At 56.4% G+C, this 27479-nt stretch overlaps 8 protein-coding genes across 8 annotated transcripts; 6 read left to right on the forward strand and 2 right to left on the reverse strand.

Moving 5' to 3' along the window:
• The first annotated feature begins 439 nt into the window (after positions 1-439).
• Positions 440-2487, forward strand: F5144DRAFT_112960 (phosphoribosyltransferase-like protein). The gene is made up of 4 exons (XM_066782147.1): positions 440-1413; positions 1528-1557; positions 1700-1881; positions 1934-2487. The coding sequence occupies exons 1-4, from the start codon at positions 663-665 to the stop codon at positions 2315-2317; spliced, it is 1347 nt and encodes a 448-aa protein (XP_066646376.1). The 5' UTR covers positions 440-662; the 3' UTR covers positions 2318-2487.
• A 2008-nt stretch (positions 2488-4495) lies between these two features.
• On the forward strand, positions 4496-6633 carry F5144DRAFT_561761 (voltage-dependent anion channel). Its single transcript, XM_066788273.1, has 9 exons — positions 4496-4650; positions 4781-4814; positions 4875-5044; positions 5103-5110; positions 5166-5315; positions 5401-5702; positions 5765-6000; positions 6116-6255; positions 6358-6633. Exons 1-9 carry the CDS (start codon positions 4561-4563, stop codon positions 6380-6382), a joined length of 1155 nt encoding a protein of 384 aa, XP_066646377.1. The 5' UTR covers positions 4496-4560; the 3' UTR covers positions 6383-6633.
• A 338-nt stretch (positions 6634-6971) lies between these two features.
• F5144DRAFT_641167 (ras guanine nucleotide exchange factor domain-containing protein) lies at positions 6972-10291 on the reverse strand (the record flags this gene model as incomplete). Its single annotated transcript, XM_066792760.1, has 6 exons — positions 6972-7061; positions 7124-8907; positions 8964-9011; positions 9070-9273; positions 9327-9654; positions 9833-10291. 6 exons carry the CDS (start codon positions 10289-10291, stop codon positions 6972-6974), a joined length of 2913 nt encoding a protein of 970 aa, XP_066646378.1.
• A 2890-nt stretch (positions 10292-13181) lies between these two features.
• On the forward strand, positions 13182-15099 carry F5144DRAFT_590223 (uncharacterized protein; the record flags this gene model as incomplete). The annotated part of the gene is made up of 2 exons (XM_066790141.1): positions 13182-14213; positions 14788-15099. 2 exons carry the CDS (start codon positions 13182-13184, stop codon positions 15097-15099), a joined length of 1344 nt encoding a protein of 447 aa, XP_066646379.1.
• An 887-nt stretch (positions 15100-15986) lies between these two features.
• On the forward strand, positions 15987-17422 carry F5144DRAFT_526709 (scaffold protein Nfu/NifU N terminal-domain-containing protein). The gene is made up of 2 exons (XM_066786835.1): positions 15987-17115; positions 17183-17422. Exons 1-2 carry the CDS (start codon positions 16273-16275, stop codon positions 17336-17338), a joined length of 999 nt encoding a protein of 332 aa, XP_066646380.1. The 5' UTR covers positions 15987-16272; the 3' UTR covers positions 17339-17422.
• A 2786-nt stretch (positions 17423-20208) lies between these two features.
• F5144DRAFT_590226 (uncharacterized protein) lies at positions 20209-21183 on the reverse strand (the record flags this gene model as incomplete). The annotated part of the gene is made up of 4 exons (XM_066790142.1): positions 20209-20255; positions 20362-20541; positions 20589-20694; positions 20962-21183. 4 exons carry the CDS (start codon positions 21181-21183, stop codon positions 20209-20211), a joined length of 555 nt encoding a protein of 184 aa, XP_066646381.1.
• A 628-nt stretch (positions 21184-21811) lies between these two features.
• Positions 21812-25047, forward strand: F5144DRAFT_113212 (uncharacterized protein). The gene is made up of 4 exons (XM_066782148.1): positions 21812-21823; positions 21979-23486; positions 23541-24237; positions 24292-25047. Exons 2-4 carry the CDS (start codon positions 22088-22090, stop codon positions 24887-24889), a joined length of 2694 nt encoding a protein of 897 aa, XP_066646382.1. The 5' UTR covers positions 21812-21823; positions 21979-22087; the 3' UTR covers positions 24890-25047.
• A 1086-nt stretch (positions 25048-26133) lies between these two features.
• F5144DRAFT_526714 (uncharacterized protein) lies at positions 26134-27350 on the forward strand (the record flags this gene model as incomplete). Its single annotated transcript, XM_066786836.1, has 3 exons — positions 26134-26204; positions 26400-26540; positions 26613-27350. The coding sequence occupies 3 exons, from the start codon at positions 26134-26136 to the stop codon at positions 27121-27123; spliced, it is 723 nt and encodes a 240-aa protein (XP_066646383.1). The 3' UTR covers positions 27124-27350.
• Between the last annotated feature and the right edge of the window lie 129 nt (positions 27351-27479).

A 27479-nucleotide genomic window follows, 5' to 3' on the forward strand; every position in this document is an offset into this window, starting at 1 on the left:
ACCCGCAAAAGAGAAATTTTTTGTTTTAATTCCTAGCAGCCCCGCGGTCAACTGTTCCACACCGCGGGACCGATCTTACCCACATCCCAAACACATTACCGCATTGAACGGCATTCCCACTTGGTCACTTCTGACTCGATTCAAGATGATTCCCTTGTGATTTTCTCTTTCATCCTCCCCTCTCCCGGTTTAACTTTCTTTCTTCCCATACATTTTTTATTCCCTCTTCCCTGCCCCTCACCGCCCGGCCAAACCAAGCCGTGCTCGGCCCCTCAGTTGCCCTGGTACCCTCGGCAATTTTTTGTTAGCGACCGATTCCCGGTGTGAAGCATCCGTTCTGTTTCTGTTCCGGTGAACTGTCCTGTTCACACCTCCAGGCACAACAACAAACCTACAAAAGAGCCTTATCTGGTGCTGTCTCGCCTGTGCCGGCATCGGTCGTGCAGTGTGATCGAGGCACCCTCCGACTCTCGCCTGCGCACCTGGAGTTGCATCGGACGCCTGTTCCGCTTCTGCACCCCAAACTTTCTCAAACTCGGATTGCCTGCCGAGCCGCCACCCTTTCTTCTCCGATTCTGCTCCGCTACTTTATTCCTCCATCGCGTCATTCCCTTTGGCTCAACCTGCCCGGTTGTCCCAATTGCATCAATTGAGCCGCCATCATGGTCCGAAACATCGTGGTCCTCGGCGGCAACTCGCATCCCGCCCTCGTGGAAAGCGTGTGCAACATCCTGGCATTGCCAGCCTGCAACCGTATTCTTACCAAGTTCTCATCTGGCGAGAGCCGTTGCGAAATCCAGGATTCAGTTCGTGGCAAAGATGTCTACATCATTCAGACTGGTTTTGGCGGCAATGGAAGCAAGCTTAACGACCACTTCATGGATCTATGCATCATGATCTCGGCGTGCAAGACTGGCTCGGCCCGGAGAGTCACGGCGGTCCTACCCCTGTTCCCCTACTCGAGGCAACCCGATCTCCCCTACAAGAAGGCCGGCGCCCCCCTCTTCAAAGCCCCTTCAGAGAACGGCAAAAAGGACTACACCTTTGACAGCGTACCGGCCACCCCTGCCCCTGGTGTCCCCCGGAGTGCTGGGCTCGTCAACGGCACCGACATCTCGAGCCGGCTGACCAAGACGTCATTGCCTAACGGGACCGGCGCCACATCTCCCGTCAAACAGACCAACGGCATCAACGGGATCACCAACGGAATCACCAACGGCGACAGCTATTTCAATGGCAACGGCCACAGTGTCGCAACCCCCGCGCCGAGTGCCATTGGCAGTTACACAACACACGACTACGAGAACGTGTCTCACGTCGGCGCATTCCAAGCGAAGCCCGGGTATAAGCAGTGGGTTGCGCAAGCAGGGACACTGGTGGCCAACCTCTTGACTTGTGCTGGTGCCGATCATGGTATGTCTCCCCGCGTTCTATGGGCTTAGCTGGGCTTGAGAGTCTGAGCCTGTGCCTTGGGGAGAGAAATCTGGCCTCCTGCTTCACCGCTCATATCGCTAACATATGCTGCAGTCATCACCATGGATCTGCACGACCCTCAAGGTATGTGAAACACAAAATGGTGGCTTCGCGTCACCACGTGGCCAAGAAGCGGCTCTGTGTTTCCACACGTCATCAACCACTTTTCGGGTTTTGCTTTGTGTAAATGTTTTGTCGGGGCAAGAGGATACTGACCATGTTGCAGTCCAAGGATTCTTCGATGTTCCTGTGGACAACCTGTACGGCAGGCCTCTGCTCAAGCGGTACATCCAAACGCACATCCCCAACTACAAGGATGCCGTCATCATCAGCCCCGACGCTGGTGGTGCGAAACGTGCCACCGCGATTGCAGACGGCATGGGCGTTGAGTTTGCCCTCATTCACAAGGTAACATCTCTCCGTGTCTCCCCTCTCAGCCACTTACCAACCCTCGCCGCAGGAACGCCGCCCCACCAAGATCACCGACAGGCAAAACGCGAGCATGATGCTCGTGGGTAACGTAGCAGACCGGGTCTGCATCCTCATTGACGATCTCCTGGACACGGGCAACACCATCACCCGGGCCGCAAAGCTCCTCAAGAAAGAGGGTGCCACCAAAATCTACGCGCTCCTCACCCACGGTGTCTTCAGCGGGGACGCCATCAGCCGCATCAAGGCCTCCGCCATTGACAAGTTGGTTGTGACCAACTCTGTCCCACAGAATGAGCACAAGGCGCTCCTGGGACCCAAGCTCGACGTCCTGGATATCTCGCCCATCTTCGCCGAGGCCATCCGACGAGTACACCATGGCGAGTCGATTAGTGTGCTTTTCAATTACGACTAACCGCGTGGGCCTGCGGCTCTGAAAACCGAAAAAAAAACGAGAGGTGTGCATATTAAACACACACGGTACGGCATCTGGCGTTGTTCTCAGTCCGTCTTTCGTAGGTGTGGTCCTTTACCCCTGGACAGTATACAGAAAGGCATTGCATTGGTGGTCACCGTGGAATGCCCGCCTTTTGGGACATTCATTCGTACAGACACTCCTTCGCAGCAAGGATATCTCTTCCGGCGTTTGTTTGCACTTGCACTTCTTTCTCATCTTGTCGGACTCTCATATTCGGGGTAGAAGACAGGTCGGGAGTGGTCACCGGCCTAGTTACCTAGACAAGTCGTGCAGACAATGCATGCGCACAAATGTCCCATCGAGGATGCTGTGGTGATGTGGTCTAGCTGTGCCGTTGCTGTTGTCTCTTGCCACTCACTAGCAGTGAAGCTGGGCCTCCCGTGGCCCCTGTGCTCGCGCTTTTGGGCCAAGGAATGCGACACAAGGACATCTGCTCTTACCCACCGCCCTACCTACGGACGCCGCTTCTTGGTAGATCCTAACCTGGCAAACAATCTGACTTTCTTGGCATCTTCATTTCCTATAACTATGGGTAGAGAAAAATAGCCAGGGGCAGTGGGTGTACGGTGTTATCTTTTTGTGTTGATGGAATACCAACAAATATGTTGAAAGTTAAAATACAAACATAAGTCCAGTGACTCCTATTTACTGTTACTGCACTACTCGGTAGAGGAACCATGCAGATCCGAGTCCCGGAGCCGATGGAGGGGGGTCAGCTGCCCCGGTAGTCCGGCTTGGCACTGGCTTGGGGCCCCGAAATGACGTCCTGCTTGGATGGATCACCCCTAAGGGGGTTCGTTCCCGTGGCTATCCCGGCTGTTGAAAAAGTGCATTGGGGGGACGCCACTTGGTTTTCTTTCTTTCTTTCCATTTTCTTCTGCCCAGTAGTAGTTCCTGAACATATATATATATGAGATTACCAAGTATAGCCCGATGAGTTGAGATGAGTGGCTCGGGCCCTCCGTGTTGGGCCGCCGTGGCCAGGGGTCGCAGAAAAAAAAAACAGAAATTGAGATTACCGGCCTCAAAGCGCCATGGGCAAAGATTTTACATCGGGGCTCACTATATATACCCTCACGTCTTTCTTACATACCATACTATTCTGCGCAAACACTACCAGTCACCAATTGATTCCACACCAAGTGATCAGTCAAAACAAGCTTCTCTGACAAATCTCACTTGCTCCTCCCGGACGGTTATCCGGCACTTACACACGCCCCTAGCCACTCACAACACGTTTTGAGTCTCCTTAAAACCCCCGCCACACCACCAAGGCACCAACCATCTCCACGCCGCACACACAACCAACGTCATAGTTTTGCGTGAGATTTGAGGATCACGGAAACAGCCTTTTACCAAAGATTTCCCAAAGACGGCCAGCACGGCCCGTATCGTGACAGCTTCACCCGTTACCAGCGCGACGACCAACCCAACAAAACACACACCAGCTGGTATCCCCTGCCCCTTATCACCACCTTTTCGATTCCCTTATCAAAATCACAAACTCATCAATTCACTCACCCGCTCCCATCAACACCAAAAACAGCAGCTACGCTCACCTCACGATGGCGGGCCCGCCAACCCCCACCATCACCACCCACCCCCCACCTCCTCCTCCTTCCCCTCCAACAATAACCACCACCACCACCCCCATCTCACCCACAACCACCACCCCAACCCCAACGTCCCCCACCACCCCAGCCCCCACCTCCCCAGCCCCAGGCACAACCACCCCAATACCCCCCCGCCCCCCCTTCCCCCGCCAAATCACCTCCGCCTCCGCCATCTCCCTCTCCGCCCGCTCCACCCGCTCCGCCCTGGCCCTGCACCCCGGCTCGGGTTACGAAACACCCATGGACGACGGCGGCGGCGGCGTGTTGGGCGGGTTTCCGTGGCCGGGGCAGCCTACCGGAACGACGCCGATGTCGACGGTTACGTCCGCGCCTGGTGGTATGCAGGGGGGGAGGGGGAAGGCGGGGTTGTTGCACCCGCCGCCGGGGGGGCAGGGGACGGGGGGCAGGTTGGTGAGGAGGGCGAGGACGGAGTTTGTGGGTGTTGGGGAGGGGGTGGGCGAGTGGAGGGGGGGGAGGTTGTCCGGATTGTCGGGGTTTGGGGGTGGATTGGGGGGTGGGGGTGGGTCGGGGGTGCATTCGCCGACGGAGAGCTTGAATGGCGTGGTGATGCGGGCGAGTAGGGGGTTGGGGGGGAGGAAGGTGGGGTTGAGGGATCGGATTGGGTGTTTTCAGTGGACGTGGTTTACTATGACTATGGTGGGTTCTAGCGTTTCTTTTCTGATTTCTCTCAAGGGGGATGGCCCGAGAAGTGGGTTGGTTACTGTACTGGAAGAGGCGCGTGTTGATGTTGATGCTGATGCGATTGATGTTAATCATGTGTGAACAGGCTACGGGAGGCATCGCCAATGTGCTGTTCTCCAGTACGTTTTCTACTACTCCCCTTGTATGTTCGTGATGTACATGGCTAACCCTAACCACAGTACCTTACAAGTCGCAATGGCTGACCGGCATCGGCCTGGCCTTCTTCTTCCTAAACCTCTGCCTCTTCATCATGAACTGCGTCCTCATCTCGTTGCGGTTTTACTGGCGCTCCGGGAGTCTGGTAGAGTCGTTCAACGACCAGTACGAGAGTCTGTTCATCTCGGCCATTGTGAGTAGTTCTCTCGACATAAACATCCCCTGAACATGTCCCCACTAACGCCACCAAGATCGTTTCGTAAGTCACCCGCCACCAGCCCTGAAAACCGGCTACTCATATATCCCCGCTACAGAATAGCCACCATCCTCATCACCATCACCCAGTACGGCATCCCCTACACGGGCCCCTGGCTTCTAAGCGTCATCGAGGCCCTCTTCTGGGTCTACATCGGCGTGAGCACCCTCGTCAGCGCCAGCCTGTACCTCACTCTCTGGTCCACACAGTAAGCCCCCCTTTTCCCCCTCCACCCCCAAACAATCCCAACCGCAATACCCCCCACAACTAACCCCCCCCTCCCCCCCCAAAAGAGTCTTCCCCATCCACACCATGACCCCCGTCTGGGTGTTCCCCGCCTACCCACTCCTCCTCTCCGCGCCCTTCGGCGGCAACCTGGTCTCGGCCGCCAGCCGCGCGGGCCAGCTCGACGGCATCAACACCGTCCCCGTGGCGCTGGCCGCCATCACAGTGCAGGGCACAGGCTTCCTCATCAGCTTCATGATCTGCGCCGCCTTCCTCTACCGCCTCATGACCCAGAAGCTGCCGCGCGACCACCAGCGGCCCGGTGTGTTCATCTCGATCGGGCCGAGCGGGTTTACGTGCGCTGGGTTGGGTACGTTTTGCTGTCCCCTTCCTCTCAGCACCCAGCTGACTTCCCCCTCCCCCCCAAAACAGTACAACTCGGCTCGCAAACCGCGTCCATCTTCCCGCCGGGCTTCGCGGGCACGCAGCACGCGGCCGACATCCTGCGGCTGCTGTCCTACATGGCGGGCCTCTGGCTGTGGGGGCTCAGCATCTGGTTCTTCCTGGTGTCGGTCGGGTCGCTGTGGAAGTACCTGCGGCCCGAGAGCAAGGGCAAGCTGCGCTTCCAGATGACGTGGTTCTCGTTTGTGTTTCCGAATACGGCGCTGGTGAGTTGCTTTTCTTTTTTTTTTTTTTTCTTTTTTTTTTTTTTCTGTTTTGAGCCAGTTTATCCCGCCTGGTGAGTGAGTGGTGATGCTGATTGCTGGTTTGATGCTCGTGTAGGTGACAGCCACGGAAGCGCTCGGTGGCGCACTTGAGAGCCCCGGCCTTCAGATCTTTGGGTGTGTGCTGGCGGCGTGCTTGATATTGGTGTGGATCTTGGTCTTCACGGAGATGCTGCGGTGTCTGTGGAGGAAGGAGTTGTGAGTGGCCTTCTTTTTATCCCCTTTTACCACCCGGACGCTATGGGAGATGAACACTGGGAACAGACCTCCAGGAAAGACACTTGACTAACATGAAACCAGACTCTGGCCCAAGGACGACGACTAGAAGTCTCTTACAGGCCAAAGAGCTAGGACCGACAGTGAGGCTCTGGAGGATACTTTTCAACGTATGAAGTCTTGATCTCCTTGAATATACGATACGGCAAGGTTAGAAAATTTGTGGTCACCGGAGTTCGAAAAAGCATTTTTGGGGCGTTGTTTTCGTTGGTACGGATCGGGGCACTTGGTTCGATAGAGCAGCAAATATACCCACGGATAGACGCACAAGATGGGCATAGGCACTCGATCGTCTTCGCATCATGGCAGTGACATGAAACAGAGGTGTTTTGCAATTCGCTCGTTGCCGTGACAGGTCTAATAATTCGGCAAGTTGCCCCGTTTTCCCTAGGCGCGAGCGAGAGATATCCTTTCCCTTCCCGCTCTGGCCGCCTTTTGAATCCCCCACTTGTACCATTATGCTCAGGCAAGATCCCGTCGAATGTAACGCCGTAGTTTTCGTAAAACCTCGAGCTGTATGTGCATCCCCTCCCATTAATAGCTAACCATTTTGAAGAGCCCACGCCGTGGTGTTCTCCTAGCATACAACCCTCTCTACGTGTCGTCGCAAGGTGGGCAGTTACCCCTGCTTGGCCGCCCTACTTGGCCAGCCAGGGGAACTTCTTCCTGGTCGACTCTCCTGCGCCACCAGTCGAAGGCTCAACCTGCACGCTGCGCTGGTAGAGTTCCTAGGTTTCAGTCAGCAACGGCACGTAAGAAAACAAGAGCCTCGGTTGGGGGAAAAACCCACCTCGTCATCAGTCGTCACCCGGCAATCCAGTACCAACTCCTTGCAAGCATCATGCCGTTGCAGGTTGGGGTAGGGCTGCCCCTGGCTTTTCATGATGGGCAGCAGCACCTCCCCAAGCACCTCAAACTTTTTCCAGTTGATTCGGTCCCCATTGGGCCCCACGAACGTCTTGCTGCCCTCCTCAGCAGAGACTAGATCGCGACGGTGCAGCGGCATAAAGGGGATGCGCGGCAGTGATGAGTTCTCCCACGCGAGGCGGTAGGCGAAGTGGCTCTTTTGCGTGCCCATTAGCAGCGCTAGCCCAGCATGCCGCTTTTGCGCTTCCGCCGAGATCGCCGCGCGCGTCTGGGCGAGCCGGTGGATGGCGGAGCCGTTGATGCCTGCCAGCACGGCGGCCAGGCCGTTGTAGTTGTTCATCTGGCGCAGCCTTTGGGCGACGACTATGAACTTTTCAAGACAGGGGGCGCGGTGCTTTGCCTTGTCGCGGATTAGGATCATGTTGGAAACCCAATGGGCGACGTGGTTGAAGTGCGAGACCATGCGGTTGACGTTCTTGAGGTTACGGCACTTCTCCTTCTGGTCGTGCGACAGGCTGACGTGTCGCACCTTATCACGGATTCGGATCGAGCTGAACATGACCCAGTCTATCCGCGTCAGTTCGTCGGCGATGTCCTCGGCATCGAGCTCCATAAACATGTGGTACCGGAATTTGTTTAGGGGAAGTATGGGTGATGGTACCAGGGTGGCTGCTTCGCATTCGTAGTCTTCGACCGAATGGAAATGGAGCCGTGCCGGACCCCGGGCGCCGCGACCCTCCAGAGCGGACAAGTCGGAGCTTTGCGACGGGCGCCGTTGGCTGGGCACGCCCGAATCATCTAGCTGCAAGGAACTCATCGACTCTGCGACCCCGCTCCGTCTCTGTCCCCCCCCCTCTTTGCCCTCGTTTTCGTCCGCTGGATCTGATTTCGCCCAGGCCGTGTCGTCGTCCAGTGTGACCCTGTGGTCAAGATGCACCCTCATTTGTTGTGCGGCTGCGACGAAGACCGGCTCTGTCGACAACTGCTGAATCAGCTCCTCCAAACTCCTCCTCGTCGCTGACCTGGCGAAGTCCCCAGGATACAGTGATAGCCATTTTGCCACCACTTCGATCGTTCGCATCTGCGTTTCTATCTTGACCAGATATTGCACCGCCAGGTCGGTCCGCACTCGGCCCAGCCGGGCGCGGATGGCCGAAAGCAGCTCGTACGGCGCGGCGAATTTCCGGTATAGGCAAAGGAAGACGTCGGCAAAGTTTTGATCTGCCTTGGACATTTTTGGGGCAAGTAGCCGGTCGACGAGGTCGTCAAAGCTCACGCCCGTCACCTTGGCCGGCCTGTCAAAGCCGTCCTCGCTCCGGCGCAGGATCGGAATGTCTTCCGAGTACTGGTAAGACTCCCCGTCGGATTCGTCAACGTCAAGGAAGGATTCCCCGCCACCGTCCAGCCGAATGCCCGGGGTCCGTAGCATGCTCGACACCGTCTGCTGCTTGCCGTCCTCGGGAATGGCGGCGCTAGGATTCAGATTGCTGCTGGGCGCGACGCTCTGATAATCCAGTCTCGGAGACCTTGATGGCGGACCTCTGTACTGGCCTTCGTTGGGGGGTTGTGAAAAGCCTCGCAGAAGCGAGAAGTCGGAGCTGGCCCTGCTGTGCTTACTGTGCTGGCTGATTGGGCGGCCATTATGGAGATCCATGGGCGCATCTAGATTTGCGGTCGAAGCAGCACGCCTCCTTTGGCCTGAGCCTTCTGATTTGTCTGGTGAGTGTGATGCCTCTCGTTAGTCCCGTCTCACAGCGTGTTACCGGTACCAAGCCCATGGTAGACGGCTGGGTGGCAAGCCCGTGACCGCTCTGGTGATGCGGCAGCACAAGTGGGGCAGGGATGAAGCGCCGGGGACGTAGATCTCACCTCTCCGGTTGGCCAGCGCAACTCTCAGCATGGCTTGTAAGCATTCCCGGACAGTGGCTGGCGCGTTGGACGCGGTCCTGAAATGGCCGGCGCACGTCGCGAAGGCGGCTGCCAGCCCCGACAAATCGGGGCGCCGTAGGTCGTCGGGAGTGTCGCATTTCGTGGCGACGAGCACGGTCGGTAGGGAGGAATTCGCCAGGGCGGCTGTGCCAATGAGCATGTGTCTGATGACGCGTCGGTTCGAGACTGAGACTCACCCATTATTGGGGGCACTTCCCGCATGCTCCCCTCATTCACGGCATCGTACAGGATCAGTGCGCCATCCATGCGGGGCACCGAGTGCCCTCCGATTTGCTTCGGCCAGTGTACGGGCTGGTTCGGGTCCAGCTCGATGCCCTCGAGATCGAGCTCGACAAGCGTGACTAGATAGGATGCGCCATCGAGTTCGTGGCGTAGGGCCGTGATGTTGGAGGCCGACGGCCTGGGTGTCCGGCGCAGGTGTTGTATGAAGGTGGACTTGCCCACGCCTACGGCGCCAATGATGGCTATGTTGATAGGTTCCATGTCGGATTGGGCATGCTCGAACTACACTAGTAGTTAGCATCTCCTGTTCTCTCCCTCTCTCTCTCTCTCTCTCTGTGTGTGTGTGTGTGTGTGTGTTTGCCGCCTCTCTGGGGCGTTTCGGGCAAGGGTTTGACGGCGCCGTGACGATGATTCCTCTCTGGAGGGAACAGGGGAATAGCAAAAAAGGCAAGGTGCGTACCCAGGGGGTCGGATTGGTATGGCTCAGGGATTCTTTTCGCGGCGGGATCCACGGCTGCCGCTCCTCATCACGGTGACCAGCACTCGTTGGGGCGTTTGGCGGGCCGGGATGGGGATGGGTCGCGGAATGGAGATCGGGATCGGGGTCGGGTTCGGGGGTGTGGTAACGAACGAAGAACGGGTCGTCGACGATGGAAGCGAATGAATCTCTAGTGCCGGCGGCAGGAGGGTCGTCGACGAGAAGAAAGGTGCCTTCGGAGCCTATAACGGAGGCAAGTTGTCCGGAGGGTGGTGCGAAGCTTGGCTCGCCTGTTCTCGCCGTCGCAGCCGCTGCACGAGGACCAGCGCCAGCACCGGCACCAGCACCAGCAACTCGCAGCGGGGTACCTGACGGCACAGACAGCTTCGGCAGCGCTCCTCCGGGACGGTCTGACACGGGCTGGTGAGTCTGTGCCCGCATGGCTAATCAGAGGACATGGCGGCTTCGAGAAGACAGCGAGAGCATACCGCTTTAGGGCCGGATTGGGGAGACGGAGATGGAGTTCAGCAAGCTCGAAGAAACACCCCGACTGATAATAAATTGACGAACGAATCCGTTGATTGGGCTGGGTTGGATTTAGACTCCTTTCAGGGTCAGGGTCCTGGGATCCATCAAGGGATGCCGCGAGACCAGGGCACAGCTTGTCACCCCGTCTTCCTTCCCAGCAGCCGGGGCAGCAAGCACCCAAGCCCACGCCCAAACAAGGGTCCCCGTCGTCAAGTTGATGTGTTGTTAACTCTCGAGCAAACGCAACGAGTCTCGGCCACTCGGAAGTCGAGTATGTGGGCTGCAGCGTTCCGTAGCAAGCAGCAGCCAGATCGGGGAAACACTTTATCAGCGGGCGCAGGCTGCGCGGACCCGATCGTCGTTCGTTTGCAAAGATTTCCGAGTCGAAAGTTGAAACTGGGGGCGAGATGGGCTGGCTGGCAGTGTGGCAGTCACCCCCAGACTTGGCTGCTCCTTGTGTTGTGCAGCTGCGAGTTTAGGGTTCTGGGGACGCTGGGAAATGACTGTGGGCCCCCCTACGATAAACCCGTGCAGCCGTGGATGTGGAAGTTCCTCTGGCCCTTGCCTGCCCTTGCCTGCCCTTGAAGAAATGGAAGCCAAGAAAGCTGCCATGCTGCCATGCTGCCCAAATCTGAGGTGTCTTATCCAATGCCAAGAGATCATCCAACGGCAAACCCGAGAAGAAGGAGCAAAAGAAGGACGAAACAAGCGCCAAACAACCTCTTGCTTTTTCGGACCTTCCAGACGCCCAAACGGTGCCGATCTGAGGGTTTGTCCCCGACCAACGAACCGTGGACTGCGACCGGCGAATATCTAGAACTTACTGGGCAAACCCAGCAAACAGCGATCGATGCCGTATGCACCACTGCTCCATCTGGGAAGCCCTTCACATGCCCTTCAACGTTTTGACGGAGTTGTTTCGAAACGCCAATGATATCAACAACGTTTCGTTTCGACCGCACAAAGAAACAGCATCAGTGGCTTCGAGTGTCCTCGAGGTAAAGGTGGTTTATGTCTTAGTAACCGACGGGCACGATTAGCCATGCGGAATGACCCAAGGTAGCCTTTGGTATGGGTTGATCGGCTCTCCCTCTCAGTTTTCAGCTCTCAGTTCTCAGTTCTCAGATGTCAACAGCAACGCCGTGTTTGTGTAGGTACATGCACATGTGCGCATCAGCGGGGTTTTCACGATAACGTTACAGGCCATCCCCACATTCGCCATGCATGTCAACATCAGAGGCGTTTTTTGTTGCCTCTGCGCGTTCTTCCAACCGAGGGCCCGTTCCTGCAACTACTGCATCGACTGCATCGACGGCACAGAACGAAACGTGTTTCCCGACTGCTTCTGCAGGAAGCATAGGTATGAGAACCGTCGGTGCCGTCGTTTAGAATTACCGTGTTTGCTACTTGGGTACAGGGTGAAGGGGACCATTCCTTTCCCACACATGCCTTCCCACACCTGCTTTCACATATCCCACACCACATGGTTACATGAATACCTGACCATCTTCTAACCCCCAAACCCACACATTGACAATCTGTAGGTCCTGTGTCGTCACCAGTGGGACCCGGGTGTCATAGGCTCGTCATCATCTTGGGCAACTATCAGACGATGATGACCGGTTTCGCCTCCGTCCGCCTCTGGCACGAATGACTTCTCGAAGCTGGGGAAAAGGCGGGATTCACCCAGCAGGAGAAGAGGACTTCCCCATTCCCAGGACTCGGAACCGGGGTAGTTGACTCGGCGTCTGCTGAAATTGGGCCTAACCCGATCAAACCACCTTAGCACCAGTCTAGAGCGAATTTTACCTAACCCCTTTCCCCAACTCGGGGCTTGCGTGCTTGACACGAGCTTGCCGCGTGAGACACATGTCTCTCTGCTGGTTCACACCGAGGAGAAACAGACAAGATTATCAAAAGACCCGTTTCAGCATCCAGGGGTAGTTATTTACCACGCAGAAACAGATGCACGATGATATAGGATTGCAATGAAGGGCAATTTACAAGAACACGATGGCAAGCCTTCCGTCCGCATTTTTCCGTGTATTTTCTCGATCGATCAAGTGACCGGTGCTAGTTAGTCCATTCAACACTAGCTTGCATCTAGACCCCTGGCAGACAAGGTGCTGACCAGTGGAAGACGACATCCTCTCCAGTTTCCACGATCGAATCGGGCATCTGATCAACTTTATCCAGTGCTAATGCGACTCTGCATCTCGGGGCGTCAAGCACAGCAGTCCTGACTCGTTTCCTGTTGGTCGCTGTCATAGATTCAACACTCAAGCATGGGACCCGTGCGAAGCCAATCGCCCCCATTTCAACGGTCGTGTGCTCTGCAGCCCTCGCTTGAACCTGGTTGCATTGGCGACAAGGGGTAGAGGCCGGGGCCGGCGCGGGTCGGCATCTCCTCGATCCCCCCTTCCCCATACATATGTAGGTACATGACTGTGACCTCGCCCAGTGTCTTGAACTTCCAATGACCTTCTTGACCGCACAATCTCCCGAAACCCGTCGCATTGCTTGATGTCTCGGCCTTGAACGGGTCACACTCTCAACCGGGGGGCCATCACCGATCTAAGACAATGCTACCACCCACCCTCCTGTCTCTCACACCAAGTTGAGACAGCAGCCGAGACGGCGCTATTTAGAACCCCGCAAGCAAGAATTTCGGGGACAAGACACGAAAGGCGTAGCTCGAGGCGTTACTAGAAACCGCTGCCGCTCTATAATCGGGGTCAGCTTGATTTATTCGCTTGGTCATTTTTGACCCTCCATCTAGTCCGCTTAGCTTGTGCGGACCTCAATGTTTGCCGAATCGCCCTGGACCATGCAGTACAAGATGAAATACACCAGGGATCACGTCTCTGGAGGCTACAAGCCGAGCGGGGGACCGTATAAAGCGGCAAGCAAGGTGCCGGCGGGGCAGTTAGATCCTAACGATCTCACCCGCCGGCTATATGTCGTTCTGGCCGAGCAGAAGGCGCACGCAGAGCGGAGACGACGGGCTCGTGGCGAACCATCGAACTCCAAAGACAGTGTGGGCACAGCCCTGAGCGCTCGAAGCCGAGAAACGCGTCAGAGAGCTGCCGAACCCCCCGCCGACCTGATCACGGAACTCAGGAGAACGGAGTCGACTAAGCACAAGCCCTCCCACCCAGCAACCACCAAGCCAGCCCCGGACTCCCACCCGGAAGCCTACCACCACGTCCCGCAGGAGGCAGCCAAGCAGTTCACACGAACCACCACCGTCGAAAACATGCGCGACAGCAGCCTCGTGCACAAGCTCTCCAAGCACGCCCTCAAATTCCACCTCGAAGGCCCCAAAGCCCTCCGCCCAAGCGGCAACAACAACAACACTCACCACAACCACAGCAGCACCTCCGACCCCACCATCCTCGCCCCCGCCGAACTCACCCGCGCCCTCCAACAAAACCAATCCCAGCGCGACAAGCTCCTCGACCGCAACCAATTCCAGCGCACGCACATCCTCGAAGAGGCCACCACCCAACCGCACCACCACCCGGCGGCCCAGCGGCGCATGCACACCCTCGAGGACGAGCTCTCGCGCATCCTCCCCGGCACTGCTGCTAAACACCTCCGCCGCAACAGCACCGGCAACACCATCACCGCCGACCCCGCAACGACTACAGGAACCACTACTCACCACCATCACGCGCGACACTCGCTCATCGCGGCGCCGGACACGCTGGTCATGGACACGCTGCTGGAGGACGACCCCGCGGCGATGGATGGGACGGGGACGGAATTGGGGCGGTTTGCGGCGGCTGAAAGGGCGCGCGTGGATTGGACGCAGAGTGATGAGGCTGGTGGGCGGGTAGGTTCGGGGTCGGGGTCGGGGTTGGGGCGGGTTGGTGGGGGTGGTGGGCATGGTCGTGGGGTTGGGGGTGGGAGCGGTGGGGGCGGGCCGAAGATGCTGCTCTCGCCGCTGCTGCGGAAGGCGGATTCGTTGTGGACGTTGAGGGGGCGGAGGGGGAGTAAGGACTCGGCTGGTGGTGGTGGGGGGGGGGAGGTGGTGCAGTCGCCTACTACGCCTACGGCGGCGAAGGGGAAGGGGTTCTTTGGGCGGTTTAAGCGTTGAGCGTTAGTTTGGAAGCGGTAGATGGCATAGAGGAGGAGAGGGTGGAAACAAGCGGGGGAGCGTCTCACCTGACGTTTTAGCTGGTGTTTGGGATAGTAATGATAATGATGATGAATGTGCGCCCTTATCGGCGGGTTAGTTCTCTATGAGAGATGGCCATTCCATGTGCCGCCCGCTTCGTGATCTTCATCATATGCTCGTATCTTGCGTCGCCCGTCTAACGAAGAATCGAGGCCCCGTTGGCCAACCATGCTCCAAATCGTACAATATCAAAACAGCACTCTGGTAACCATCCAACCCAAAAGGCCAGTTAGCCCCCTTCCTCCCTCAGCAATCGCTCGATGTACTTGGCCTCCTCCGCTGCCACCTCCTCCCGAACCTTGTCGATCCCCACCCTCTTCTTGTTCAGCAAAAACTTCACCAGGTCACAAAACTCACGGACCCCGTCGCCCGTATCTGTGGGATCCGTCCTCGCCTTACGCAGCGCCTCAGCGCCCTTGCGCAGACCGACGTCCTTCGACCATGGCTGCTGTCTGTTGCGGCTCGAATTGGCCGGCTCTCTGCCTCCGACCTGCTGCCTATTGCGGCCCGTGTTCGCCGTGACGGCGCCCTGCCCGAATGAGGGGCCGGGGTTGTCGGCGGGAGGAAGGGTCATTTCTTGGATGCGGACGAGCTCGGTTGCGAGGGAGGGGTATCGGGCGAGGAGGCGCTTGAACTCGTCGCGGTGCTCGAGGAGGATGCTGTAGGGATCGTCTTGCGCGGGTTCCGGTTGGGGCTGGGTGGTGGGTAGCGGTTCGGGCTTCGGCGCGTCGGGCGGGTGGTTTTCCTTGTGTTGCTTGTTGCAGGCGACGGAGCAGCTGAAAAAGTGGTAATCAGTACTGTGCCGCTGGTGGGATGTAAGACAAGACGAGGGGACGTACTATGGCATGGAGCACCGAGGGCACTTGTACTTGCCCGGCTGTGTGCCACATACGCCGCAAAGCTTGGGATCCGGTTTCTTTGGCGAGGCTGACGGATCAGCATCCGAGCCCAACCCCGGATTTGCGACAGGATCTGCTTCGCGCGGCGCGGTCCGTTCGGGCGAAACCGCACCGAGCATTGTCGATTGCGGCACAGGGCTACCGTCTTCCGCGGCCGGCATGGCGCAGATACCGTTGGTGCCGTGCTGGTCTAGTACCATGGAACTTTTTGCGCTTGATTAAACGCGAAGTCGGCAAGGTGGCTCAAATATTTGTTTCGCCTGGCGCACGATGTTGAATCTTGGTTACACGCGATCGGGAAGAGGAAGCTTGGAGATTGGTCGAATCGGCAGCTTCCCGAGCCGTCGGCTGCACGGCGTTGCGACAATGGCGGTTCTGGAATCCCACTTCACCAATCCCGGGCCGCGTTCTGCAGGTGATCGGCTTGAAGTGGAAAAGGTTCGTCGATGCTACACGTGAAGTGCACGAGGTGCAGAAACGTTCATTGGAGGTTGGTGGATTTGCCCCCGCCACTGAGAGATGACGGAGCGCGAAAAGCAAACCCGCAAGGTGCCACTGGAGTGCCGACAAAAATTTAGGGGCGCCGAGGCTGCTATGACGCAAAACCAAGGGTTCTGTGGGTCCCCCTGGGCCGATCGGAACGACTGGGTTTGTCAGCTCCTCGGCGCCGGAGATGCTTGGAGCGGCATGAGCGGCAATGTTGGGGATTGATCCCCACCACAGGATTGGAGATGATTGCTTCTTTCTTTCTTTCAACCTCACATCTGCAATAACCCGGAACCACACAAACAACATATTGGACAGGCAACACCACAATGATGCCGTCAAACAAGCTACTACGGGGCTTTGCGCCTTTGGTATCCAACACCACCCGTCCCATCAAACCCTCAACATGCCTCCGACTTCAACAAAGCACCCCAGCAGCCGCAGCAACAACAGCAGCGGCTGTTAGACACGCCCACACCAGCAGGCCAAGCAGCCTCCCATCCAGCACACCCCTCCTACGGCCACGTCTAACCCACGCCCAACCCTGGCGCGCCCTCCTCCCCCAAACCGCCCGCCGCAGCATCTTCATCCAGACGGAAAGCACACCCAACGCCGACGCACTCAAGTTCCTCCCCAACCACCAGATCCTCCCCTCCGGCCTCACAACACCCTTCATCGAGTACCTGAACCCGCGGGCGACGATCGCGCCCCCCCACCCGTCGCCGCTGGCCGCGCAGCTGATGAACATCGACGGCGTGACGGCCGTCTTCTACGGCGCCGACTTCATCACCGTCACCAAGGCCGCCGACGCCAACTGGGCCCACGTGCGGCCCGAGGTGTTTGCGCTGATTACCGAGGCGATTACTTCCGGCCAGCCGATTGTGAACGTGGCGGAGCGGAAGGAGGGGGGTGGTGGTGTTGCGGGGGAGGGGGAGGAGGCGGGGGAGAAGGATAGTCTGGCGTATGATGAGAATGATAGTGAGGTGGTGGGGATGATCAAGGAGTTGCTGGAGACGCGCGTGCGGCCGGCGATTCAGGAGGATGGGGGGGATATTGAGTTCAGGGGCTTTGAGAATGGCTATGTGATGCTCAAGCTGCGCGGCGCGTGTAGGACGTGTGACTCGAGCACGGTGACGTTGAAGAATGGGATTGAGGGCATGTTGATGCACTACGTAAGTCTGGCCTTTGTTGTTGCTTAACTTGCCCGGTGTTCTGTGTGTGCTAACTAGGTGCTTGCAGATCGAGGAGGTTCAGGGTGTGCATCAGGTGCTGGACCAGGAGGAGGAGATTGCCCTGGCAGAGTTCGCCAAGTTTGAGGAGAAGCTCAAGGCGCAGAAGGGCGAGGTGCCGCCTTCAACCGTGGGCAAGGGCTCGCTTGATACTGCATCTGGCTGATGTGTTGGAAGGGGTTGTCTGTTTGTAAACTGCCTTTAGCTAATGTACTTTGGGGTATTTTAGGCGTTTCGGACACACAAAAGGCTTGATACTCTCCTTCAAGACGGTGACTTGTATGCTGAGCCCACGAAACATATTCGTTGCGGAGGCTGCTACTGCCCGCGTTAAACTACATCAGGTAGGACGGGAAACTCACTATCGGCGGGGACTAGTGGTGTAGGTGTGTAGATCCCATTCCCATTCCCCTTGCAGTGCGGTGATCTCTAAGCCGTGCTCTACTACGCTCACGTGTCCGACAGCGTCATTCTGCAGGAAACTGTAGATAGCCGGCCTTGATCTTGCTTTTTAGTTTATCACAGGGGGTTCAGCGGAGGGATCGGCATGGGCAGAAGGGGTCCTCTCCTGCAAAGTCTCCGGCTGTGCTTGACCTTTGCCACACGGTGGACGAAGCCTCCAATGAGGAGGGCTCTCAGCAGTCAGAAGTATTCCAATATCAGCGCACGAGCCCGCGGGATTCAGATGCATGCCAAGCAACTCTGGGGTTGTATCACCAACATCAAGCAGTTGAAGTCGCACAGAGCCGGTGAGCTTCTCATTTAGATGGCAGCAGCAATAGGTCAGTCCTCGGCTTCTGGAGGCTTCGGCTAGACATCGCCGATGCAATGGCTTCAAAGCATCATCAAAGCTTCGCAGGAGCTTGTCCAGTCTTGGCTACTCCACAGCGGAGACGGCATGGGCCGCTTACCTTCCCTATGCCGGTGACATTTGGGGAAGAAGTTCGCACTTTGGCCAAAAAGAATTGTCGGACTTCAAAGGAGATCAAGATCGAGTATAAGAAACTAGAAAAGCAAGTAAAGAAAAACAGGTTGAGGAAAAGAAACATGATAATACAAACCGAGTAGAATAAAATGTGAATCAAGCAAGTACAGGGTTTGGGGGCTTCCGGAAGACTTTCGTTTCGTTCATGTTGTCACTGTCATCCAACATCTCCAACACCACTTTTGGAGCCCGTTGCCCATGCGTGGGTCGGTAAGGACAGGGGGTCGAGTGAAATCTGGGGTAGCGAAGCTGCCTTCCCCGCCTCGAGCGCGGAAACATCCAGACCGAACCAATTACACCTCGCGCATGAAGATTGCGAGACACCAATGGCACCGATAAAACATGATCAGAGAGTCCTCATCGTGCTATATAGCAAACGGCATGGTTCTCCCTTAACTAATAAATACAGATGACGCAGGGATTACTTGAGGAGAGAGCATTGATGTCATGAAGTACAGCGCACTTGAGGTTGGCCTACGATTTAGGCTGTTGCGCCCGCCGCCGTGTGCGTTCGACGGTGCGCAATTGTCTCATGATAGAGAAAGAATTCCGTCGTGGCTTCGCCTTCGTGGTCTGATTGTTTATCAGTCGATGACGCTATAGCCCAGCGATGGGGATCTAGACAATGCCACTGGGCGGGTTTGGGATGAAACCCCCGAGTCGCGAGAATGGATCCCCGCACAATGGCTGTGCTCGAGGTTCTTCCACCCGGGGAGACGCAGCACTAACCAGGCGCATGACGGACTCGCATGGCGGATTCGCATGGCGGACTGATGTTAACGGCAGGGGGCCGCGTGATGTCTGTGCAGCTGTCTGGCCTCGAGTCAGCCTCCGTCCGTTGTTCTTGCCAGCCCGAACCTGACGCATTCATTCCCTTGCTCGAGTTCGATTCCCATGCTTGGTAGCGATCTCGACCGCCCCGACGACTGGTTCATCTCTGCGGGGTAGTTCTGATGATGCGTCGCACCACAGACCCGGCATTCTTTCCAGCTGTACCTCCTCATCGCCCGGTCGACACAACCATTGCAAAAGGCGGGATGAGAGCATAAAACTCCAAGGGCCGGTGAGCGCTGGCGAGGTCTTGTGAGGAGGGACAGCCACTGGACTCGGTGAGCCAGGCTCCCTTCCAGCTGCATCTCCCAGCCGTTTTTGGCCGCCTGCAGCCCTTGAAAACGTGTGTTTCTGCCGTTGTTAATTTGCATGTGGGGTCATCCTCTCACCGTCGTCCAAAGTTTTGAGGTTAGGAGCACCGCAGCTTGGAAGTTGTGCCTATGAATAGGTACTTGTCGATCACACGAAATTGCTACCAGTCCCAACGGAACTCTCTCATGTATGTATTCCGTATGAGTAGGTAAGCGGGAGGATCTTCCGAGCGCAATTGGGTCGCTTGCGAGTTGATAAACCGAAGGTTTGCTTCGAGTTGTTCGCCGTTGAGATTAGAAGGCGCTATCCATGCGCTGATGGGTATGACGGTAAGTCTTTTTTTTTTTTTTTTGTTTTTTTTTCAAGCTTCACCAGAAGAGACGGGAGCTCCCCGAGCTGCCCCAGATGGAGGAAGAGAGGCGTTGCACCATCGGACCAGGAAGCTCATGGGCCCCTCTTTCCCCGCCAGAACCCCCTGGCCTGCCAATTACATACACAGTATGGACATAAATGTCAGGGGTCATGGGTTTTTTTTCCCTCTACACAGTGTGAATGGGGGAATTATCTCGTGCCAAGCTGGTGTACGATGCAGCTTCGACGATGCAGCGGGAGCTTCGAACGACGCGCACGAAGTACCCAGGTAGTTATTTCACATTTAACTGGAACCTGCTGCGAGTGTTGAGGGAGGCGAGACAGAATGACAGGTAGGTCATAATCCGGGGATGGGTACAGAATGTTCTGGGATTTGAATTGGTGTATGGAACGTGAAGCTGGTTGAGAAGAGTCCAGCACGAACGACAGCGGCGACGGGACGAATCTCCGGGAAGCTTTCCTGATACTCCCAATTTGTCTACCTTGTCTACCCATCCTTAACACCGCATGTTCGATACCTAAAAATGCTGAATGTTTTATTTCATGTTTGCAATACAAGCATTGCATATAATTCCCGATGTAGCTGTTTCGTGCCTAGGTGGTAGTTCAGCAGCTTGGATATCGAGAGATAGGTTGGGAGGTGTGTGTTCTCGCTCGGTGCGCAGACATCTTGCTATCTCTCAAGAGACGCAAAACAGAGGCTTGTTTGCCCCTCATGGCGCTCAAGACCTCGTTAGCTTCGTGTCTATCCTGATGACGCATGGCGTTTGATGCTTGTTCATCATCATCGTCACCGGCTGACGTTTCCGGAGCGTTTCTCCTTGGGGTGTCGTGGTCGAGGCCTGGACAGTGCAGGTACTGCGCTAACACTTGCTTGGCATGGAGCGACCCAGAGCAAAGCTGCAATGTTTCACACCCCACTTGAGATGTGCAGTACAGGGATGCCTCGCGAGAGTGTCCCATTGAACACCGCGCAACACCATCCCCATCGATTGTGCTGTCGTCTTCGACGACTCTGTTGTCTCCACCCCCCTCACCCGTGGCCTTCTTTCGCCCCTTGCGTCCGTTCTCGAGCGCTCGTTTGCAGGGAGTTCAGGCCCACCGGTGTCTTTGTCCGGTCCCCACTGACGGACGATTCAGCAGATCAAGTGACAAAAAAGGCGGCGCGCACGACGTCGCATTCTATCCACTGCCTTTACCCGACCATTATAACTTGCTGCTGCTTCTCCTTCTCATGTTCTCCTTTCTAGAATCCTCGACATCAATAAAACACCATTCGGGCAAGTAACCGGGGTGCTCGATGTCAAGCCTTGTTCTTCCCATCGCCACGGCGTCAACGTATCGAGCGGCTTGGTCTGCCTTTGGTTAGCCTCTCTGTCCTGACAAGGATCCCAGCCACTCATCGAGCAGCGCGCCTCCCCCAGCTTTCCCCGCTCACACCTCGACGGGGCCACTCCCAGGTGCACGAGAACGCTGACCTCGCGCCTCCGTTCCGGAATCTCGACGCCCATATCTTCACTTTTACCCTCCCTCACCCCTCCGCCATCACGCGGACGCCCTTCTCGTTCTTTTTCTATAATTCTGCAGATTTAGCGACGCTTAAAGAAAACATTACAGAAGCCGCCAAAGCTTCACTACCATCCGGAACATCCAAACCGTTCCACCCGCGAACACGCGATCCACGATTTACGAATTGTCTCTCCCCACCTCGGTTGAGCGCCCTCGCGCCCTGCAATGGGAGATCGCGATTAGCGCTGTCGCATTCTTCCACCGAGACGGCGCACGCCATATCTGACCGAAACCCCTCGTGCATCAATTGCCTGATCGCTTTCCCTGACAGATCGATCGGGTTTCCCGTGATCGATCGAATCTCCTCCCAGTCGAGCAGATCACGGGCCGGACCGTCCCAAGTTTTGTTCTTTCGCTCGCCATTGTCGATTCTTTTCGATTCGGTCAAAGCTTCCACATCGATTTCTCCGAACCGCGTGACAGTGCCGTCCACGTCCACTTTCGTCATCGAGCCCCCCACTGCTCTCTCTCTTCTTGACGCTCACTTCTTACCACGGTTCTGAGTGGATTGGAAACCGAAAACTACCGACTCTTATAAAGGAACGACCCGTCGTTCCAGACATAATCCAAACTTCTCTTCTCGTCAGTGCTCTCCTTCTATCTCATCTCCCCGATACCGAAGCATACAACATTCCTTCCTCTTTTCATTTTGCGACGGAAGCAGAGCCCTGTTCTATCATCTCATCGTAGTTCCAACCACACCACCCTATCAACCCCCGCTAACCCAAGTCTACCAGTTGACCATCCTCTCGGATCACGATCTTTGTCCATCAGTGCGCTCCCATACTTATTCCACGGCTCTCACAACTCTCATTTAGAGCCCCATCCTTGTCTTTGCGGTACGCTATGAGCTCCAATACGACCAAACCCGGGGCTTCGTCGAAGCCGGGCCAAAGCAATTTCTCGGCTGGCCCACCGAGTAGCCACGCTTTATTGTTGGAGAAGTTGAATCGGAGATCGACTCCTGACTCGGAAGCGCTGGCAAGCTCAGATGACGAGCCTGAGAATCACCGCCAGGATATTCTTCCTCCCTCAGTCCAGCCGCCACAGCCGGTTCGCCGGTCATCCTGGCTGAACGAGACGTCCCAGCAGCCTTTACCCCGCCAGGCCCAGAGGAAAAGCTCCTTCGCGGGTAACCCTATGTCCCCAACCGGTTCACACCCAGCTACCCCGTCCGGCGAGACGGGGCCCACGGCCTGGGGTTCTCACCCGGCCACGGGTGGCGTTCTTGGACGGCCTCACGTGGGCGGCGGCGCTTTTGCGTGGCCAACCGGCATCTGGAATAACGATCGAAAGGAACCCCCTCAACGCCTGTCGGAGGTTCTACCCTCCCCCACCTCCACCGTTGCACCTGGGGGCTCAAACAACTCGTTTTTTGGTGCCGACGCCGGTGTGACCCAGACTTCACCCGCGCCGAGAGACCCTCCCAATTCACAGATCCCATTTCACATTCCGTTGCACCCAACCCCTAAGACATACCGCTCCCAGTCCTACTCGGTCGGCCAATTCGAACCCGAAGCCGTCACCCCCAGCATGGCTCCGCCGCCGGTCATGGGCACCCGTCGAACGATGGGGCACCCCGGCCTCCAGCACCGGCCGTCCCGGCCAAGTATGCTGAGCGAGGTGTCGAATGACGGCAATATGTTAGGAAAGGTGAACGAGGATGATGACGACGATAGCAGTGGTTCCATGCAGGAAATCCAGCATCAAGACCAGGCCAAGACGATCGAAATGTTGACGCGAGAAAACCAGATGTTGCGTCAGCAACAGCAACAACAACAACAATACCATGCACGGCTTCGTCCTAGGGCCTCGACAGCCAGCGCCTTTGGCCTCAACTCCAGCTATCTGCAGGAGACGGTGCCGGAAGAATCGGACTACGCGGTCGACGAGCACGATGAGCTGAATGACGGCTCTGATGCGACAATTCGAGTGGGCGTTGCGCGGAGGATGAGCGAGTTTGGCGCCGGTCCTTACAAGAGCCCGTATACGGTCGAAAACCGGAATCTTGAAAATCTCAAGAGGGCGTATTGGCAAAGCTCACCGCCCGGACTTGGTGGCCTGGGGGATCTCCCCCAAAGCCGACGGCACTCGTTCGCAGATGTGCCCACTCGACAAGCTTCCATTAGCTCCATGGGAGGTGACGCTGTCCAAGCCCACGAATCGGCCGCTCAGGATCTTGCCCATGCGCACGATTTTTCGGCTGCATACCCCGAGAGCCAGAGCTACGCCGTCAACAGCCAAGGTACGCATGCGCCGATGAAGAGTGATTTTACCAATCCCCTAACGATGATTTCAGTGTCACCCTACTTTACTGGCGCGGCTGCCCTGGGCGGTGCCCTGGGTGGTGCCCAGCAGGGTCTCGCACAATCTGCGTACGGTAACCACCTCCCCTCTCCCTATGGTGGGATTTCCGGGTCTTATTCCCACCGACCGGCCTCACCCCATCGCAGCATGTACGGCGTGCCCCAACCGCGGCATAACCAAACCCTACATATTGTGCTCTTCAAATGCGCTCGGGCCGACGTCTTTTATATCCAGGAGGGTACTGGGTTGACAGTCAAACCGGGCGACCTGGTGATTGTCGAGGCTGACCGGGGCACCGACCTGGGCACCGTTGCACAGGATAACGTTGATTGGCCGACTGCGAAGGAACTCAAGGAGCACTACGCCGAGGAACAATACAAATGGCTCATGATGTACTCACAGAATGCTGCCGCGACGCACGAGGGCGCTGGTGCTGGTCTCATGGCGGCGGCGAACGGCCTCCAAGGGAGCGCCGTCGGCGGTATGGGTCCGCCGAGCCAAAATCACCATATCCAGGAGCCCGGTTCTGGCGAGCTTAAGCCCAAGCTGATTAAACGCCTTGCCCAAAGCCACGAGGTCCATGCTCTACGGGAGAAGGAGGGCAACGAGGCCAAGGCGAAGCGGGTATGCCAGCAGAAGGTCAAGGAGCACGGTCTCAACATGGAAATTCTCGACGCCGAGTTTCAGATGTGAGTTTGCCATGCCGATCCCCCGAATTGCTCAACTGTGCTGACTTCTAGCAGGGACTGGAAGAAGCTCACCTTCTACTACTTTGCCGACACATACATCAACTTCAACTCCCTTGTCACCGATCTTTTCAAGATCTACAAGACACGCATCTGGATGTCGGCCATAAACCCAGCGTCGTTTGCCAGCCCTACTCTAGGGCTGCAGGCGCCCAGCGGTGTCGGACCCGGGGCGGTGGTAGACCGATCGGCCGCACCGGCACGCCGTCAAGAGCCGCAGCAAGAATCGCAGTCTGCCTACGCTGGGTCTAGCCAAGTAGGCCGCGGTCTCCAGTCGTCATTCGCGGCGCCATTCAATGCCGACCGTGCAGTGGCCCCGGGATCGAATTATCCGGCCACGAACTACCCGTATAATCCCTACGGCGCCTTCACCAATGCGAATAGAGCAGGTGCGATGTCTTATCCTCCTGGTATGGGGCAAGGGCCCGACGCCTTTGCGAGCACCTTTTCGCAAGCAGGAGATTTCGGTGGGCGTGGGCGTTACCCGAGCCCACAATCTGCCGCCGGTCCTCAACATGACCAGGCTATAGCTTCCCTTGGAGCACATGCAGATATGCTTGGGTCATTCCACGGTCTGTCACTGAACTCGCGCTAGCAAACGGGAGACCAAATCCACCTCCGGACGCGTCCTTTTCCTTTTTCCCTTGACTCAACTTCTACACCTACATCCGACTCTCTTACCTATCCTGGAAACGCGGTACACAAAAGGAAGAACAATGCACAAAAGATACATATACGGTAACGGACGAACTCTTTTTCTTCACGAGACTACGGGACATGCCGATACCACCAGCTGGGTTGCTGCACGCAGAGCGGCTTTCACCTACTCTTTGCCTTGGAGAATGCGGACTGAGGAGACTACCGCCATGGGATATTGTTACTTTTCTCTTTTCTCACCTGGTCCTTTGATATGGGATCAGGACGTCTTCACTACATGTCTTTACACTTTTCCCTTTCTCTCTCTTTTCCGACTTTAATACTTGAAAGACTTGGCCAGGCTGAAGACGGGGCACATTCCTTGTTTTCCTCATCCCTTTCTTACCCTCCTCTTCTCTCCTTTCGGCAGGACAAGCGCCGATTGTTTCTTTTGATGAACTGGAAGACTTTTTTTCCTTTTTTTCTCTACCATAGACAGAGACACAGAGAGAGAAGGCTCAGGGCTTTTCATAGGTTTTTGCTCTTTCACGCAGCGAGCATGTTACAATTTCGAGGGACGGACTACAAAACGGGGACAGCTTTGAGTTCGGTTTGGTTAGGGATGGGATACCTCCACAGAGCAGACAATCAAGACTTGGCTTTCGGGCTGTTGTTACCTCGCCTTGTCAGTTCTGCCTCGGGTATATACGGCTAGGTCGTGTCGGGGTGGTTCAATGTGTTGTTCATTTACCTAGATGTACAGTAGTGAACGACTGGAATGTAGGTAAGGTGGTCTAGAGTCCCAGGCAGCATTTAGGGGCATGATTTTCATGCGAGTTTTACCTTCAGTCTTCATAACATAGACGTCACGATGTTGGTGTTGTTCATGTCGGTGGTACTTTCCCCCAGTGTCCTAAGATGTTAATAAAGGAAGGAACTTGGAAGGAGCAATGGGCTACTTGGGTGGTTGGATATTCAATTTTGAGCCTAGGTAGGGAAGGCATCACCTGCCCATTAATATTTTCCACAAAATTCTTCGAAGACCAATTTGAGGTTCGAATATCGTCCATGTCTCGTTCTGTGCATTAAACATAAGACCCCTTTCTGTCAGGCCCCTGGTCCTCTCCGCGAGACATTCGGGCTTTCTCTTGATATCCATTCTTCTGCTGGCATTGAATATAGCCTAGTTCCCCCAGCCCTACCATGCCGCCGAAGCGCAAGACCAAAGACGTTTCCGCGTCTCCGACTAGGCAACCAGCGCCTCGAAAGCGGTTGTCTAAGACTTCGCCGGCCGCTAACGGGGAAGAAAGTGATGACTTCTCCGGGAAACCCTCAAAAAGAGCAAGAGGAGCATCCTCGCGCATTGCAAACCAGGACGACGGCGACAATGGTCTTAATAATTACGGACGGTGGGTGCCAACTATTCTATCAGCCTCCTTCACATCTTGCTAACCCACATAAAAAAGAAGTTCCTCGGGGCCAGCAACAATCGAGCAGCACCTGATGGACCAGAACAAAAAGTCTAAAGAGTTCATTCAGGGTTTCAAAGAACAAGTCGCCCAAGGCCGAACACAAGCTCAAGCCGCGTTGTCGAGGCTCAAACAAGATTTGTGCGTACCCTCATAACCCACCTTTCTCTCCTTCTACTTGTCTAGTCCCCTACCTAACTAATACACGCCCAGAGCCAAACCTCCGGACGCCGCGAACGGTAACCTCGCAGATATCTACGCCACGCTGCAGACCGCGGCGACCCAGACGACGCTCTCCACAGCAGACAACCCCCTCTTCGAGCAGACCCAGCACTTGCTACGCCTCAGCCACGCGATACTCGACTGCCACCGCACGGTTGAGAAGGATTCGCGCACGCAGGAGCTGGTGTCGCCGCGCGAGATGTGGGAGCAGGACGAGGAGGGCATGCGGAAGCTGCTGGGGTATGGGAAGGTGTTTGGGGAGAGGGTTGTTGAGGGCTGGATCACGCCGCATAGTGAGAAAGAGGGAGATGAGGATGAAGAGAGTGACATCGAGGATGGGGATGGCTCGAGTGAAGCAGAAAACTTGGCGAAGGGTTTGTTTGAGTGGAAGAGGAAGGGGTGGGGGATGCTAAAGGGGGGAGAAAGTTGGGGGGCTGCAGCGAGGAAACAGATGGTTGCGCTGGCGGGCGTCGTGAGGACGTTGCCTTCAAAGGAGGGATGAACGAGTTGGCTGTGGGCGGGTTGACCTGGCTTATTGGGGTTGGCGAATGGGGTGCTGGATTTTGGTCGCTGGAAAAAAGCCACGGTGAGGAGAAAATTTTCCTGTGAGAAACTGAATTTGCAGCTTGGCTATAGTGGCTTGATATCTGTCAAATTCGAACAGATTGTCACTACCCAGATAACTAACATAACTTGTAATAGACTAGCAATTTGCGTTCTCGAAGCTCGAATCCCTCGAGAAGCAAACAGAGGCATGTGGGGTCCCGCCAAGACTCGTCGATGTTGAATCCGAGCACGGGCCACCACTAGTCCAAAACAGGATTAGCTACTCAGCCCTTCGGTTAGGGCTTTCGCTTT

This window comes from Chaetomium tenue, assembly GCF_020726465.1.
Source record: "Chaetomium tenue strain MPI-SDFR-AT-0079 chromosome Unknown F5144scaffold_2, whole genome shotgun sequence".
Taxonomy (NCBI): domain Eukaryota; kingdom Fungi; phylum Ascomycota; class Sordariomycetes; order Sordariales; family Chaetomiaceae; genus Chaetomium; species Chaetomium tenue.

What these genes read in the sequence shown, in the direction of transcription:
- F5144DRAFT_112960 (XM_066782147.1), top strand. Translation starts at nt 663, where the DNA reads ATGGTCCGAAACATCGTGGTCCTCGGCGGCAACTCGCATCCCGCCCTC. An exon ending in TTGTGCTGGTGCCGATCATG is followed by an intron (nt 1,414 to 1,527) that starts GTATGTCTCCCC and finishes CATATGCTGCAG; the next exon opens with TCATCACCATGGATCTGCAC. An exon ending in GGATCTGCACGACCCTCAAG is followed by an intron (nt 1,558 to 1,699) that starts GTATGTGAAACA and finishes ACCATGTTGCAG; the next exon opens with TCCAAGGATTCTTCGATGTT.
- F5144DRAFT_561761 (XM_066788273.1), top strand. Translation starts at nt 4,561, where the DNA reads ATGCGGGCGAGTAGGGGGTTGGGGGGGAGGAAGGTGGGGTTGAGGGAT. An exon ending in CTCACTCTCTGGTCCACACA is followed by an intron (nt 5,316 to 5,400) that starts GTAAGCCCCCCT and finishes CCCCCCCAAAAG; the next exon opens with AGTCTTCCCCATCCACACCA. An exon ending in GTTTACGTGCGCTGGGTTGG is followed by an intron (nt 5,703 to 5,764) that starts GTACGTTTTGCT and finishes CCCCCAAAACAG; the next exon opens with TACAACTCGGCTCGCAAACC.
- F5144DRAFT_526709 (XM_066786835.1), top strand. Translation starts at nt 16,273, where the DNA reads ATGATGCCGTCAAACAAGCTACTACGGGGCTTTGCGCCTTTGGTATCC. An exon ending in AGGGCATGTTGATGCACTAC is followed by an intron (nt 17,116 to 17,182) that starts GTAAGTCTGGCC and finishes AGGTGCTTGCAG; the next exon opens with ATCGAGGAGGTTCAGGGTGT.
- F5144DRAFT_113212 (XM_066782148.1), top strand. Translation starts at nt 22,088, where the DNA reads ATGAGCTCCAATACGACCAAACCCGGGGCTTCGTCGAAGCCGGGCCAA. An exon ending in CTACGCCGTCAACAGCCAAG is followed by an intron (nt 23,487 to 23,540) that starts GTACGCATGCGC and finishes CGATGATTTCAG; the next exon opens with TGTCACCCTACTTTACTGGC. An exon ending in CTCGACGCCGAGTTTCAGAT is followed by an intron (nt 24,238 to 24,291) that starts GTGAGTTTGCCA and finishes GACTTCTAGCAG; the next exon opens with GGACTGGAAGAAGCTCACCT.